We start from the raw sequence: 12214 nt of genomic DNA, 5'->3' as shown, positions 1-12214 counted from the left end.
AGGTGCTGGTTTAGCGTGAGCGGCCACCACGTACTACATGGTTAGAACACAGTGGCCGGAGTTCGAGTCCGACCCTTGACCTCTCCTCTTGACAACAACAATAGATTCCCTGCAGGGTTCTCGGTGGGTTTTCTTGACTGTCGTCTCAGGAGTCTCACTTCCAGTCAACTTTCCATTGATATGCTTTGTTCCAGCAATGTGCGTCTGTGGCTCGGCGAGTCATCATCTCAACAATCCAATGAGCAGTCTTTCCTATGATTGTGTTTGTGTGCACTGAACAAGCACGAACTCAAAATGTGTACTGAACAATGAATAACCTTTTTGAATTGAATGACAAAAGAAGAAAGCTTTTTCAAATCTTTGGTGGGATACACTAGTACACGTTTTTTGGGGGGTTGTTTGTTTGTTTGGGGGTTTTAAGTTGGAAACGTGTCTTTCATCACTGATGAAAATAAGTACAAGTACGTTGGGTCACAGATTTGCATGACCTGTATTACATGCAGTAAACAAATTGAAGGAACAGAATCGTATTATTTCTGTCACCATCCACGTTACAGACACACTTCAGTCATATGCAACAGCTGTGTATGGAAGCCTGTTTCCGCCACTAAAAAAAAAGGATCCATAACTCAAAATTCCGAGTTATTTTCTCAAAATTTCGACATATTAACTCAAAGTAACTCGAAATTTGACATGATTTCCTCATTACGCAGAAGCTGAAGCGTCAGCTACAAATGCTACAGCTAAGCTGTATTACATCCAGTCGCACAGATTGCTGAGTGTTTTCAGCCTGGCTTCACAAATGATGAAATCCCTGTTATTAGCTGAATCACACGGTGTTACTATCAGCAAACGTACTCGCCAAAGCGCCAATTTGTTGGGATCCGTTTTTGAAAGTGCGCTCCTCTGCGCCATATGCTTCCGGGTAACAAGAAAGCGACCTCATTCACGTATATTTTTGATTGGCAGAGCTAACTCGAAATTTCGAGTTATTTTCTCGAAATTTCAAGAAAATAACTCGAAATTTCGAGTTATGCATACTAGCTGTTTTGTTTTTATTTAGTGGCGGAAACGGGCTTCCATAGCTGTGCCTTCATCACAATTCTAATCTTTTTTTTTTATCACAGCTCAGAGTTGAACTCATCTTTATGTTGATGATACCAAACATGTTCCAACGTGATCAAACAAAGTGTGAAGCTTAGGATCAGCTGACACCTGGGACATGGCACAGTAATATCAAAAAGGCTAAGAGTTCTTTTAAAGTACTAATAATAATAATCACACATCTACATTATCTACATTGAACATTTGACTATTTTCCCGTCAGCTTCACTAAAGAGACACAGACTCAGTTTTATGACAGTGGAGTATGTTTGCTGGGTAAACGTCGACTAGGCTGACTGATGAACAGCTGGCTAAGTGATACCGATACAGAAACCTGCCAAGAGGGCCGTGACGTCATGAGGAAGAAACTGAGAAGAAGAGAGACCGTAAATCCCAGTGGAGGCTCATTCCACTCATGCCTCTCATGCCAGCACAGTCACACTGCGTTCATTTTGTTTCTCGTCAGTAAACTTGAATAGTTGACCCGAAAGAGAAATTTCATAGCCACAGATATGTGTACTGATACAATTAAGGAGGGTTTACAGGCATGAAGGCACAGCAAATGACATTTTTGTTGTTGTAGGCTGAATTATATGTGTTTAAATACTGGCCTCTCACAGTCACTTCACCACAAAGATGGGGTCTTTATTACTCAAATGTTAAAACCAATGGCAAAACGTTGTCTTGTTCCTCTGTAAATCTGTAAATCGTGAGCCAAGTGTGGCCTTTCAGCTCTAATTTAAGGGATTTAACCCAAATTCTGGATTATCTGTTGAGGAATTAAAGCTGCTTTAAACAGAGGCTCAAAAATATCAGAGGCTCAAAAATAACTGGACAAAAGGCCGACAGGGAATTTCTTTTTAAATGTGAGGCTCAAAGTGATTCGACCGCACCGGAGAGAAACCAGTGTTGAGCTGAAACCCAAATAAACTGTTAAACAACGAATTCAAATATTTTTATTTGTTTAGATTAGAAAGTCTGCACTTCAGTTATATCTCGACAGTAAAATCCACTCTTACAAATCTGTTTGTGCAATAAATTATTGACCCAACTGTATCAAGACGTATACACGGCCTTTAATAATCAGGCCAAAAACTGGCACTGCCAGAGGTTTCGTCATGTCAACTGGAGTTTCTTTTCCCCCAAGTTACATGTCCTGCAACACTGATGAAATAGCACTTTTGCCTGCGGTCATGTGGCATCTATTTCTGTTGAAATCTGCTGAATAACCATGCACGGTATGAAATGATGCAACCAAAGGGTCGCTGTCCCCTGCAATTCTGCATATGCATATAATCTGTTATTATGAAGACTTACCTGGCCCACAGGCTTTGTGGGGGGAACAGGGCCTGGGCCAGCAGACTCTGGTATAAATACAGACACACCATATGGCCAGCAGTGAAGAAGCCCACCATCACACACAGCGCATTGAAACCCAGGTGGCTGATGGGAAGATGACATGCCCACCAAGTGCAAATACCAATGAAAAGCAGGAAGTAAATGGCTGAGAAGGCAGATGGCAGTGTGATCCCTATAAAGAAAAGGTCAGAGGTTTATATGCAGTGCACACAAAGGTCCAGAAAATGAAGTACAAACAAAGTGGGCCTGATAAAAGTTTTATGCTCCTTTGTGTCTTAAAGGGAAAAACACAATATTTCTTAAAGAGCAACTTTTACGCAAATCCAGATGAATCTTTGTCATGAGTCAGAGGGTGATTTGGTCATTTATGATGGAGATTTTCACCGTTTGACTATGTTGATGAACGAGAATTTCATGAGATGACGTGGATTTCCTTTAGAATTTTGATTTTTTTACGTTACAATGAAGCAAAACCAACTTGCAGCTTTTGTCTGGGCAAACAAACAAAATGTCGTCATGTAAAAGACATCAGTCGTATTTCGGCTGCGTTTTTGCTTTCAGTTCTTTCTTGAGCATTTCGACATTTATTCTTATTTTCCCTGTTTTTCCAAATCTCCTGTCAATCTTTTTTCTTGCTATTTGAGACAGGCAAAAAGATAATAATACTTGCGGCAGTAAGTATTACTGCCGCAAGTATTATTCTGGTACCTGCACCTATGGTATCAATTTGAAATCTACGTCCCTTCATTCTCGAGTTATCGTGTCCACAAACTTGGGTGTCCGCGTAGCCCGCTCGCACAGCAGGGTGACGACAACACCCCATCGGCCTTTTACAGATGAGGGGGTAATAAAAAGTAACAAAAAACAACACTAAGATCTCACCAGCAAGACCCAGCAGGCTAATCGCCAAGATCCTCCCCAGGTCCCGCAGAACTTTCTGGGCTGTAGCCTTCAGCTGCTCAGCCAACTGCTTGGCTCTGGTTACTGTGGAAACCTCATCAGCATCACCAGCTAATGACCTCTCTTCTTCATCTTCCTCTCCTGTTGCCTCTTCTTCATTATCATCATCACAGTCACTGTTATCATCATCCCCAACGTCTTCTGTGTCGTCTGTTGAATTATGTTCTAGCTATGATGTGTAGGAATGAAAAGAAAGACATGCTTTGTAAATTACATCACCCAGAGGATTCCTTCGGTTACAGGAGTAGTGCTGGAGCTAATATCCTACACTTTATTTCTGCGGACACATTCTCAGCTCACTGTGTGATTATCTACTGATGTAAAAATCTGATGAAATAAATGTCGAAATCTGAATATATATTACTGTGCAAAAAGTCTTGAGCCAATCCTTATTTCATGATGTTTTGTAATGCTTTCTGGGTGCATTTCAGAGGTTTTCTTTAGACATCGGCTGCTTACAAAAGAACGCATCTTTCATATCTTGACCTGGTGCGTTGTAACAATATGTGGCAAGTGGACAAACATACGGCAAAAGTAAAGGTGTGAGGCCTAAAAAATAAAAACTGCAGTAGATGAACAGTATCTGAAACTCGTGTACTGTTCACTGAAGTCTCAGAGAAATGGTCTGGGTAAAAAGGAAGGAATTCTTAACCTCTTAAATGTGGACATCACATTTCAGGTTGTTAGACCACAATAGAAAATGTTACACATATAGGTGTGAACATGTTCCCATGTTTGAAGTAGCAGCTTTGGACCGAAAGTTTTCATGTTTTATGCGACGTTCAGAAATCTTTTACTTTTTTTTACTTTGTTACATCTTCCTGCAACTGTTAGCAGCACCTCAAATTAGCTATATTGCTCAAAGGGGCACAACTGTTGTTTCTCTTTTTGTTTTTGTACTCAGGAAAAATGCTGCTGTGTTCAGACAACAAAGAGTTTTGCACAACATCACCAGAAACGACATCAGGTAAAAAGATGATTCTTTGTTTTTTCATTCATCGGGTCCGAATCAGCCCAAATCGCAAAGAGATTTAAAATTGCATGGCGTGAAAGAGTTCGGGTCTTAGGAGTTTAAGGAAGGAAACGAAAACAATAGGCAGAGTTACGCCAATCACAGAAGAACCAGGTGAAAATCAGTGGCAACAAGTCTGATGGATTGATGAATACACATTTAAAAAGTTTGGTTCAAATTGTTATGGTTGGTCAGGAGAGATCCAACAGTGAGTCTACAGCCATCTGTAAAACATGGTGGAGGCGCCGTCATGGTTTGAGGCTCAATTTCAAGTACCATCATATTTTGATCCAACCTGCAATGCCATGTGGAAAGCATCTGACATGATGCTGTCATGTCAGCTTATTTTTCAACATGACATTGGTCCCAAACACAGCATTCCTGAAAAAACACACACTCTCGGGTATGGACTGTCCTCCCAGAGCCCCCCTATTCACATTCAGAAGCAGGTGATTTCTCCCACACCACCTCACTAAACCATCCACTCCTCCCCCTGTTCTTAATTAATACATGTAACCACTGCAGAATTATTAGGGTGTTTCTGTAGATGGCATGACCTGTAGTGAAGATCTGAGGCATCGAGATGATCGGGACTGGAGACGGCACTGTGAGACGCTCCTGCACTGCACCCAAACAAGTGTGTAGCAGAGAGCTGAACCTAAACCTGTTGAATGAATGGCTCTTCACCCCCTCCAGGCTGCCCACTGCAGTGATGGCTGTCCATCTGTCACCTTAAACCCAGTGATTTTCTTCACTCCACCCATCCCTCCTGTTGTTCTGCTCGAGTTTGCCCTCGAGCTTCCTTCTGTAGGAATTCTTGCATTTCTGTGAATTCACCCGCAGCCCGTTCTGCACTTTCCAGTTCTTCCCTGCCCCCAGACCTGAAAGCTACGGAAGAGGATTAGGGCCACTGTTTTTTTCTTCTTTTCCAGAATTCTCAGATTAAAGTCAGAATTCTGACTTTTTCCAGAGACCTTAATCCTCCTCTGTAGAAGCCAGCCTTCTTTTAATTAGGCTTTTTTTTTTTCAGATCACCAGTGATTTAAGGCTTATTGTTCTCAAAGAAGAAAGTAGTCCTTGCTAGTAAGATTATGTATTTACAACATGTGTTACACTTCTCAATAAGATGAAAGGAACATGTATTCAGAGCACAGCATCAAGTCAGTTAAACCTCTGGGACACTGAGTTGTTAGTGAGCAACAATGAGATCAACAATGAGATGTCCCCCCTTAGATTTGTAAGATTTTACTTGAAAACTCAAAAACTGTGGCGTTATTTTTGTGCCTCTATTCTGAGCGCAGTAAATAATTTGCAAGAACAAATGCTGTATTTTGAGAAGAAAAGTTTAATTTGTGCAAACAAAATTCATTTCTGTGTGCAAGAAATGAATTTCAGTGTTGGCTATTATCCATCCACACACACAATAACAGCCCCTGTCGCTCAGATCACACATCTGCTCTCAGTGTGCAAAAATTCTGACTGGCTGGAAAATAATTATAGTTATAGAAAAAAATAAAGTTTAAGTAGACTTCAGAAATAGAATAAATGATAAGAAAACTGCCTGTGCTGTAGAATCAAGGTGGTCATACCAAATATTGACGTTCCAGGTAGTAAGAATTGCACACCCCTCGTCTTTGCCTTATCTGCTGTATTTGTTTGTATGTTTGACAATGTTTTGATAAATTGCTGTACCCATTACCCATTTTTCTAGCAACATATAAAGAATTGAAAGCTGTCTCTGTTAGGATGCCTGGGTCATCGACCCAGGGTTTTTGAGTTTATGATATTATTTATACTGTCTAGTTTTTGGTTTCTTTGAGTTCTGTCTTATGGCTTAGGTCTCTGTCTTCTTTAGTTGCTCTGTCTCCCCTATCACCTGCATCCCCTTGTCTAGTTCGCGTCTATGTGTATCTTAAGTTCCTATATCCCCGTGTTCAGTCAGTGTTTGTGTCTGCCCTGTTCCCACGTCTCTGTTCCCTTTGTAGTGCCTGCATATGAGCCTGTCTCTTTGTTCAGTCTGTGTTATGCATTTCCTGTTTTACTTTGAAGGTCTGTGTCTTATCTCAGTGTGTTCAGGTTACGCTTCTTTGGTCTCGTCAGTTCTGATTTGTCCCAGCTGTGTTTCCCTCCTGTTACCCATTCCCTGATTGCTCCCTCTGTGTATTTAAGCCCAGTGTTTCTCTGTGTCGCGATCTACCGTTTACTTTGCTGTGTGTTTTGTCAGTCCACCGGTGTTAGTTTATTTTCAGTTTTTCCCAGTTATGTTATGTTTGCGTTCAGCATTAAAGCTGTTTTGGTTTAAGTTTGTCTCCGGAGTCTGCATCTTGGGTCCTATTCCTGTTTGCACACAGCCGTCACCTAACAGTCTCAAGACTTTTGAGTAGTACTGTACTCGAGGAATTGGTTTCACTGAGTAATATCCATGCACTTGATCTGGTGAGGCACGGATTAGCACACTCAGTTGTGTGTGAGTATCAACAATTTGTAAGAGGACTTCATTTTTCACACAGTCTACTTCAGCTTTTGATTAAAAAATGACGTGTTATTGTTCCTCTGAGGTTGTATTTCAATCATTTTAGAACCTGCTATGATGCTAAAAGACAAAAAACAACAACACAGTTTTGTTTTGACCTTCTCCTTGCTGCATGCACTAGTGATTGTCCATCTACCATATATAGTTTTTATGTGTAATTTTGTGACTTCTTTGATTTCAGCACAACCACACTGCTGGTTTCCTGTCATAAAGATACACATTTAAACATATGCAAAGAGACTCACCGATGTAATGTTGGCAGCAGCCACCATTTCTCTGTTCCTGACCAATCTGCTGCAGAGGATGACTGTTACCAATGCAAGTATACACACACCAAGGTCTGGGCACAGGAGACGTGCCACTTTCCAAGGGTCTTCCAAGGGAAGCCTATGACACACGTACACATGCAAGGCTGTTACAATTATAGGATAAATAAAGTATATCTCATTTTATCTCAACTCATGTAAAACATTTCAGAGATATCATACACAAAATATATCCACATTGCATGGTGGATGTATGGATACCATTACAATCCAGAGTTCTGTTGGGAACACTTGATTTATTCAAATGAGTGAATGAATAGTGGCATTGTAAAGCGCTTTGGGTGCCTTGAAAAGCGCTATATAAATCCAATCCATTATTATTATTATTAAATGTTATTTGACACATTACTGCAAATCAAGCAAAAAGTTAGATACGTGGCTAATAGAAGACCAAATAAATACAGAATGCTAAAAGATGAATGTATACAGGCAATAGTGAATTTAAGGTTGCACTCGTGCAAATAGATTTAAGGTCGCCTCCTGCCAAGTTCATACTAATCGAATCAGTTTAATCTGCAGCTTTACAAAAACAGCATATGGCCCATGTGACATAGATGCACACTGACAGGAAGAAGGTGCTCTGGTCCCTAATCGTTATCATAGCGTGAGTTTGGGAAAGCACAAAAAGTTCGTAGAAGCTTTGCAACTTCTCCAAGACGTTAGTTACCAAGGACCTTGAAGACCTGTGTGCAATTCTAACAATGGGAATAAGGTTGATTAAGATGGTTTAAATGCAAAAGGCGCTTTCATTAAAGTAAACTGAATTAAATGTGATTTAATGTACAGCTCTATGTTCAAATGAAAAAGTATTAATGGCAGTGTTTTAAAATAAGCATCTTCATGTCAGTATTTTCTTCCTCAGGTGTCTATTCAGTTCAATTTATTTTTAATTCTCTTATTTATATAGTGTAAAACTTACAACAACTTTCATCTAAAGGTGCTAAAATAATACAGAGAAAGGCCAAACAATCCTGTGACCCCCCGGTGAGCAAGTGCAAAGGAAAAAATAACTTTTCACAAAGAAACATGTGTGAGAACCAGGCTCAGGGAGGAGGCAGCCCTCTCCACCACTGGCTGAGGGTGAGGAGACAAGGAGAGAGCGGTGGGAGGCTTTGCATTTACTTGTAGGCTACATTTACCTACTATTTCCCACAATCAGCCCATCAGTGACACTGGCAGGGATACATGGGGCAACTCATGGAATTAGATACATAGTTACATACCTTGACAGTCCTATATGTCTGCTTATGGTATTCCATTGTGAACAGTTATCACCTATTGCAGTGTTGAGAGGAGGATATGTGTATAGTACTGTCTGGAAGCAGATATGAGCCAGTACAAATAGCAGACTGGTGCAGAATATTGCTCTGATAAAGCGTCCTGTGTGACCTAAAAGGCAAAGACAGGAGAGATACAGAAACGGTTAAATGCAGCATAAATAAAACCAAGATAAATAAATAAATCTTTATTTTACAGACATGGAATAAGTATATGCAAGACACTGAATCCTGAACTGCCCCCAGTGTGACTGAGTGTGTGACTGAGTGTGTGTGAATGTTAGAAGATCCTTGTAAATCATCTCAATTTCACTGTTCTTCAGGTTACCTTTATTTGGCAATAGCTTTATTGCGATGTCTGATGTGTTTGGTTTCTTTTTTGTACCTGTTCATTTGAAGGACCAAAGTGTTTTGGTCCTTCAAATGAAAGTGCTTACGCTGCATCCACACTGGAAGCAATTTGTGCGTCAGCCATCGTTCTGAAGCTGATAGCTGGTCATTTGTGGACATTTGGGCTCTAGAGGACTAGCTGACCCTCTAATGCGTTTACTACCAAGTCAATCATTAGTGTACTTCACTCTCATTGGTAGTCACTTCAGCCTGGTTCCTGCCCATGCCCACACTTCCCAGTGTCAGTGATTATTTCGCCCTTTATTTGCTTGAAGACATCATTGACTTTCTGTAGTCTCTGACTGCCACATGACTGCAAACGACTCCCAGTGTGCACACAGCTGTAGACATTGGATTCATTACTGATTCATTACTCAACCTTCAGAATTCAAAGACATCCCAAAATCAAAATGACAAATGATGTGGCAGGCGTGTTCATTTTGCTGAAGTTTCATTATAAGAAATGCTACTCAGTAGTTTCTCCGCGTGCTAAATGTTTGACACCATTTCTATTTGACAATATATACGAATATCATCGTCATACATTTGAAGACCATCTCCACAACACACAGGCGGTAAATCATGGATATACAGGGAAAAGAGAAGAGGGCCCAGAATGATTCTTAAGGAAGGCCTGTATGTAAACAAAGCACTCGACTGCTCTCACAAACTACAGGATGAAATCACTCAACTCGCTAAAGACAAAATTATATCATAAAAAATGGCAACAATACAATGTTTGATCAAATGGATACTAATGGACAGCTAGAGTGAGTCATGGACAGACACAGAACAGAATAAAGTCAAAAACATTTCAGTCACAGAGCTTCTTGCTTTACATTGTAAGGTTTAAAAAAGAATAACATCATAAATAGGCCACTGCTTTTCTCCTGAACTGAAAAAGTCAAAATCACGCACCCCAGAACAAGAACCTCCAAACCCTATGAAGTCATCTTAACTACTGCCATGAAAACTATGTTTTTAAACCGGAAATCGAACAGGATATGAACCAGTGGATTCTTTTTTCACTAAACGCATGACATTAAGGACAAGAACTTCTCACCACAGGAATAATATTTGCCACTGATTGGCTGGTCAGTAGCATTACTTGATGAATCATGAGAACAAAAATGGTCCTAAGCTCCGCATAGTGACCAAAACAACGAGCTCGTGGACACAAGCGTGACATCACGTCTGACACTGTGGTCAGCAGCACAGGAGCACCACAGGGAACTGTGCTGTCCCCTCTTCTCTTCACCCTGTACACCTCTGACTTCTGCTACAACTCTGAATTATGCCACATTCAGAAGTTTGCAGATGACACAGCCATCATGGGGTGTATCTGGGATGATCAGGAAGAGGAGTACAGAAGTCTGGTGAGGAACTTTGTCGCATGGAGTCACACAAACCACCTGCAACTCAACACCTCAAAGACTAAGGAACTGGTTGTGGACTTCGGGAGGTCCAGAGAAGGTCCACTGCCGGTTCAGATAGAGGGGGAGGAGGTGGAGGTGGTCAACAAGTACAAGTACCTCGGGCTGTGGGTGGACAATAAACTGGACTGGTCATGCAACACAGAGCACCTGTATAAAAAAGCCCAAAGCCGACTGTACTTCCTCAGGAGGCTGAGGTCTTTTAACATCTGCAGGAAGCTCCTGAGGATGTTTTACCAGTCGGTGGTTGCTGGAGTACTTTTCTATGCTGTGGTGTGCTGGGGGAGCAGCACAGCAAAGAGGGACTCATCCAGGCTGGAGAAACTGATCAGGAGGGCTAGCTCTGTGGTCGGCATGAAGCTGGACACTCTGGTGACAGTGGCAGAGAAAAGGACATTAAAGAAACTGCTGGACATTATGGACAATGCCAGGCATCCTCTGCACACGGCCATTAACAACCAGAAGAGTCTGTTCAGTGACAGGTTGCTTCTCCCAAAGACAAGAACTAACAGACTTAAAAACTCCTTTGTCCCACACGCCATCAGACTGTTTAACTCCTCTCTGGAGGGGAGAGGGAGGGGAAACAGGAGGACAAAGGAGGGGGGAACAACTAAGCTGTAGTGCCTCTTCACCTCACTGTACAATACCTTTTGTGCAATACTTTTGTAAATAGTCAACAGTGCAATAGACTCAATACTTGAAATGTGCAATTCACTTGTATTTTTATTTTTTATTCCTATTTATTCTATTTATCCCCTTTGTATATTTTATTTATATTTGTCTCTGTATTTATGTGTGTGTGTGTGTGTGTGTGTGTGTGTGTGTGTGTGTGTGTGTGTGTGTGTGTGTGTATTATATATATATATATATATAATATTCTGTAACTCTGTAACTTCTGTCGGTGCTGTGCTTTTTTGGAAATCGAATTTCCCAGAGGAACCCACCCGAGGGATTAATAAAGTTCTATCTAATCTAATCTAATCTAAGCGTGAAAAGCAGCTTTCACAGGGTGGCTGGCCTCTCCCTTACACACCGGGTGAGGAGCTCGGCCATTCAGAAGGGGCTCAGAGTGGAGCCGCCACGTCTCCACATCAAAAGGAGCCAGCTGAACAGACCCAGGATACAGTGCAGCGATTAAACCTCTCGGCTATCCTGGGAACACCCTGGCGTTCCTTGGATAAGCTAGAAAGAAGGCTCCTGCCCTCGCGGCCCGGATGGATGGACGGCTTAAAGAAAAGCAGGTTTCAAATGTCGGACCTGAAAACACAGATGGTCTTACCTTTGATGGTGTGTTTGTTGGGACACAGGAACCACGGTAAGAGCAGCAGGTACAAGAAGTAAACCAATGACAGGATGTTGAGGCGAAAAAGACAAGCTGCAAAGACAGAAACAGCGCAGTCAAACAGCAGTGTGGGCACATCTTTACACAGATCATCTTACTATGGAATCATCTCAGGAAAAACGATTCTGATAAATATTCAAATTATACCCATATTTGAACTGGATTTTGATGTAATGTCAGGTCTGGATTTCAGAGAGAAACCTTTTACACGTGATCATATTGTTTTTACTCATCAAACAATCAACATGTTATTAAAGTGAAAACTTTACGCTTTAATTCAAGAGGTTTAACAAAACGATCACATTAACTGCTTATGAATTACGGCCATTTGTCTTAACCTGAAACACATTTTGGAATCACTTTGCTCACTTTAAGTTGTTGCCTGCTGTCTCAGGCCTTTTCTGTGTTACTGAGCTTTCTTTGCAGAAACAGGCAACACAGTTGATTTAGCCACTTTTATTTTTTATTTTCAAAACAA

General features: G+C 41.2%; 1 protein-coding gene across 1 annotated transcript in view; it reads right to left on the bottom strand.

The window, feature by feature from the left end:
- piezo1 (piezo type mechanosensitive ion channel component 1 (Er blood group)) overlaps positions 1-12214 on the bottom strand; it is an 89958-nt gene that overhangs the window by 54545 nt on the left and 23199 nt on the right. Inside the window, exons 2-6 of the mRNA XM_085442416.1 lie at positions 11674-11769; positions 8518-8683; positions 7214-7355; positions 3346-3592; positions 2422-2635 (exon numbers count right to left, since the gene is read on the bottom strand). Coding sequence (XP_085298542.1) covers positions 2422-2635; positions 3346-3592; positions 7214-7355; positions 8518-8683; positions 11674-11769 — 865 coding nt within the window. The remainder of the gene's footprint in view (positions 1-2421; positions 2636-3345; positions 3593-7213; positions 7356-8517; positions 8684-11673; positions 11770-12214) is intronic.

Source organism: Copadichromis virginalis, linkage group LG19 (assembly GCF_057382275.1).
Source record: "Copadichromis virginalis isolate Kocher_CV1m ecotype Utaka linkage group LG19, C_Virginalis_male_GT1.1, whole genome shotgun sequence".
Lineage (NCBI taxonomy): Eukaryota > Metazoa > Chordata > Actinopteri > Cichliformes > Cichlidae > Copadichromis > Copadichromis virginalis.
The sequence above is the reverse complement of the archived record's forward strand: the minus strand, read 5'-3'. Positions and strand labels throughout refer to the sequence as shown.